This window comes from Plasmodium gaboni, chromosome 12 (genome assembly GCF_001602025.1).
Source record: "Plasmodium gaboni strain SY75 chromosome 12, whole genome shotgun sequence".
NCBI lineage: Eukaryota > Apicomplexa > Aconoidasida > Haemosporida > Plasmodiidae > Plasmodium > Plasmodium gaboni.
Window position 1 is genome coordinate 913,435 of NC_031492.1, and position 2,960 is coordinate 916,394.

General features: G+C 18.2%; 1 protein-coding gene across 1 annotated transcript in view; it reads right to left on the reverse strand.

Moving 5' to 3' along the window:
- The window catches only part of PGSY75_1226400 (hypothetical protein), a gene marked incomplete at both ends in the record, with an annotated part of 3,725 nt that extends 1,183 nt beyond the window's left edge, over nt 1-2,542 (reverse strand). The window contains 3 exons of the mRNA XM_018786839.1: nt 1-593; nt 830-1,876; nt 2,327-2,542. The exon at nt 1-593 is cut by the window's left edge and continues 888 nt beyond it. Coding sequence (XP_018640704.1) covers nt 1-593; nt 830-1,876; nt 2,327-2,542 — 1,856 coding nt within the window. The remainder of the gene's footprint in view (nt 594-829; nt 1,877-2,326) is intronic.
- Between the last annotated feature and the right edge of the window lie 418 nt (nt 2,543-2,960).

Sequence of the window (2,960 nt, forward strand, 5' to 3'; positions counted from 1 at the left end):
TTTTCATTAAAATAATTCAAATCTATATTATTTTTTTGTTCATGATATTTGGTATTTTCTTTCTTTTTATTAAAATCATTCAATTGGATATTATTTTTTTGTTCCTCATTGTTTTTTTTCTTTTTAATTTTATACTTTAACATATATTCCTCTCCATCATTTTTATTATTTATATGAGTCCCTTTTTTTTTATCTCGTTTATTTTTTTCAATTTCTCTAAAATTTAGAGAAAAATTAAATAAGGTTTCTTTTTTGTTGAGGTGATACTTTTTAATCATATAAGGATGGAAGACATCTAATACAATATCTCTTTCTGTCATTAATGTTTTGTCTCCTATATTTTTTAACAGATATTCTAATGGTTGAATAATTTTTTTATTTGTTTTATTTAAAGTGGTATCAGTTGAGGTGATGGTTGCTGCATTTCCTAATCTTGCACATTCTTCGATTAATTTTCTATAATTAATATTTATTATATTTACAATGCTTAAATAATCTTCTATTTGGATATCATTTTCAAGGGACAAGAAAAACATCTCTGTAATTCGGCTCTTACAATTCGGTCTTCTTAAAAGAACATCAACAGAGGTATTCTAAGAGGTGCAAAATGAAAGACAAAAAAATGTGAGATTATCATATCATAAGGTTAAATAATGCCATATGTGCGTAAATATTATTTCGCACAAAAAAAAAAAAAATAAAAAAAAAAAAAAAAAAATATAAAAATATAAAAAAATAAATAAATGAATAAATAAATAAATACGAAACGGCATATAAGATGTAATATATACATAATATCCTTATTTTTCATTTGATTTTATTTTATTACCAGGTTTGAAAAGTGCTGACATATCTGCAACATTAAGACGTCATAATCAACTTTGACTTTATATACATTGCCATAATGATTATCTATTAATAGATTGTATGGTTGAAATATCATATGATTAAAATTAATTTGTGTTTTAAACTGTTTGGGTGTTGTCAAGTAAGAAATATTAATAGTGTGATTATCATTATGATCTAATGAATGAAGTGTATTTTTTTTCTTATTATATTTTATATCAAATAAATAAACATATTCATTTGTATGATTAAATACACCAAATAAATTATCTATTGAGAATGTTTCAATAACTCCATTATAAAATAAATCAAGAACATAATCAAAATAAATAGTTGAAGATAAACAACGAAATGATATACGTCCATTTTTAAAATCTTTATGAATACAATATGTTTCATTATATAATGTTATAATTTCAATATCATTTTTATTTATATTATCATTTTTTAAAATATTTAATTCAATTTTTGATAATTTAATTACATTATTATTACTTAATAAATATGGAAGTATTACATTAGTTTTATTTGCTGATAATAAACATATATATGAACTTTTCTCATCATACCAACAATATTTACATTTTATAAAATGTTTTTTTAAAGGTATTATTATTAAATTATCAAATGATATCTTAAATATTTCAACTGAATTATTTGTAACTACAACAAAATCACATGAACTCATATTTTCCTCTTGTTTTTTTATACTCCCATTATATATCCAAAAAACACTTAATATTTCATATTCATTCAATTTATTTATATCTACATTTAAATATATATTATGATTATTCAATATATCAGAAATTTCTATTCTATTCGGATTAATAATATAATATAAAAAAAAACTACCATTCTGACAAAAACATATATCCTCACATATATCCTTATCGAACTTTACATATACACCATTGTAGTTTAATTTATTTTTTTTTATGTCTGTTACTAAAAGAGCTTTTGTCGAAACGTTCTGATGAATAATAAAATCGTTGATCTTGTCATAAAATATTCTATCACTGCTAGAAACCTAAAACAAAAAATAAAAAAAATAAAAAAAAAAAAAAAAAAATTAAAAAAATAAAAAATTAAAAAATTAAAAAATTAAAAAATTATAAAATTATAAAATAATAAAATTATAAAATTATAAAATTATAAAATCAATATCAATACTGTCATGAAAATATGTGTATACAAATATAAGAGTATTACATAAATAACATCTACAATATAAAGTCAAAGTGATAACATTGTATATATTTTAAGAGAATGTGGAAATTATAAACACACAAAGAAAAACATATATATATATATATATATATATATATATATATATTTATTTATATATCACATATGTATTAAATTTAGGTCCCCTATCATCTTATATATAATAATACAAACTAATCATAAACAAAATGTCATCACCATATTTATTATTCTTATCTACTTTGTAATCGTTTCAGTGTTATTATTTTATTACCTCCCATTGATATACTGGCTCCGATATATATGCTGGAGAATATGTCGAAATTGTTGTGCTTCTTTTATTCTTCTTGAATAGTTTTTTATTTTGCTGACTATTGTCATGTGTCACATTTTCTTCTACTTCCTTATTTGACTTTATTTTATTTTCATCTGAACCTTTCTTATTAATTAAGGCATTTTGCTCTTTATCATTTAAATAACTAGTACTCATTATTATAACTACTATTACATATATATAAATATATATATATATTATTTATTATTTATGAATATATAATATTACAAATAATAAGTATTATATATATATATATATATATAATAGATATATTTATGGGATCATAAAAATTTCATTATACAAATTTTTTTTTTTTTTTTTTAAATATATTATGAACTAAATATTTTTTTATTATGTATAATATAAAAGAAATTATTACATTTGTTATAATGAATATTTTTTTTTTTTTTTTTTTTTTTTTTTTTTTTTTTCCTTTTTTTTTTTTTTTTTTTTTTTTTTAAAAAAATATTTTTTTTTATATTTTTTTTTTTTTTTTATATATTAATAATATTTTTTTTTTTTTTTTTAATTTAAAAATTTTTTTTTTTTAAAAAAAAAAAAAAAAAAATTATTT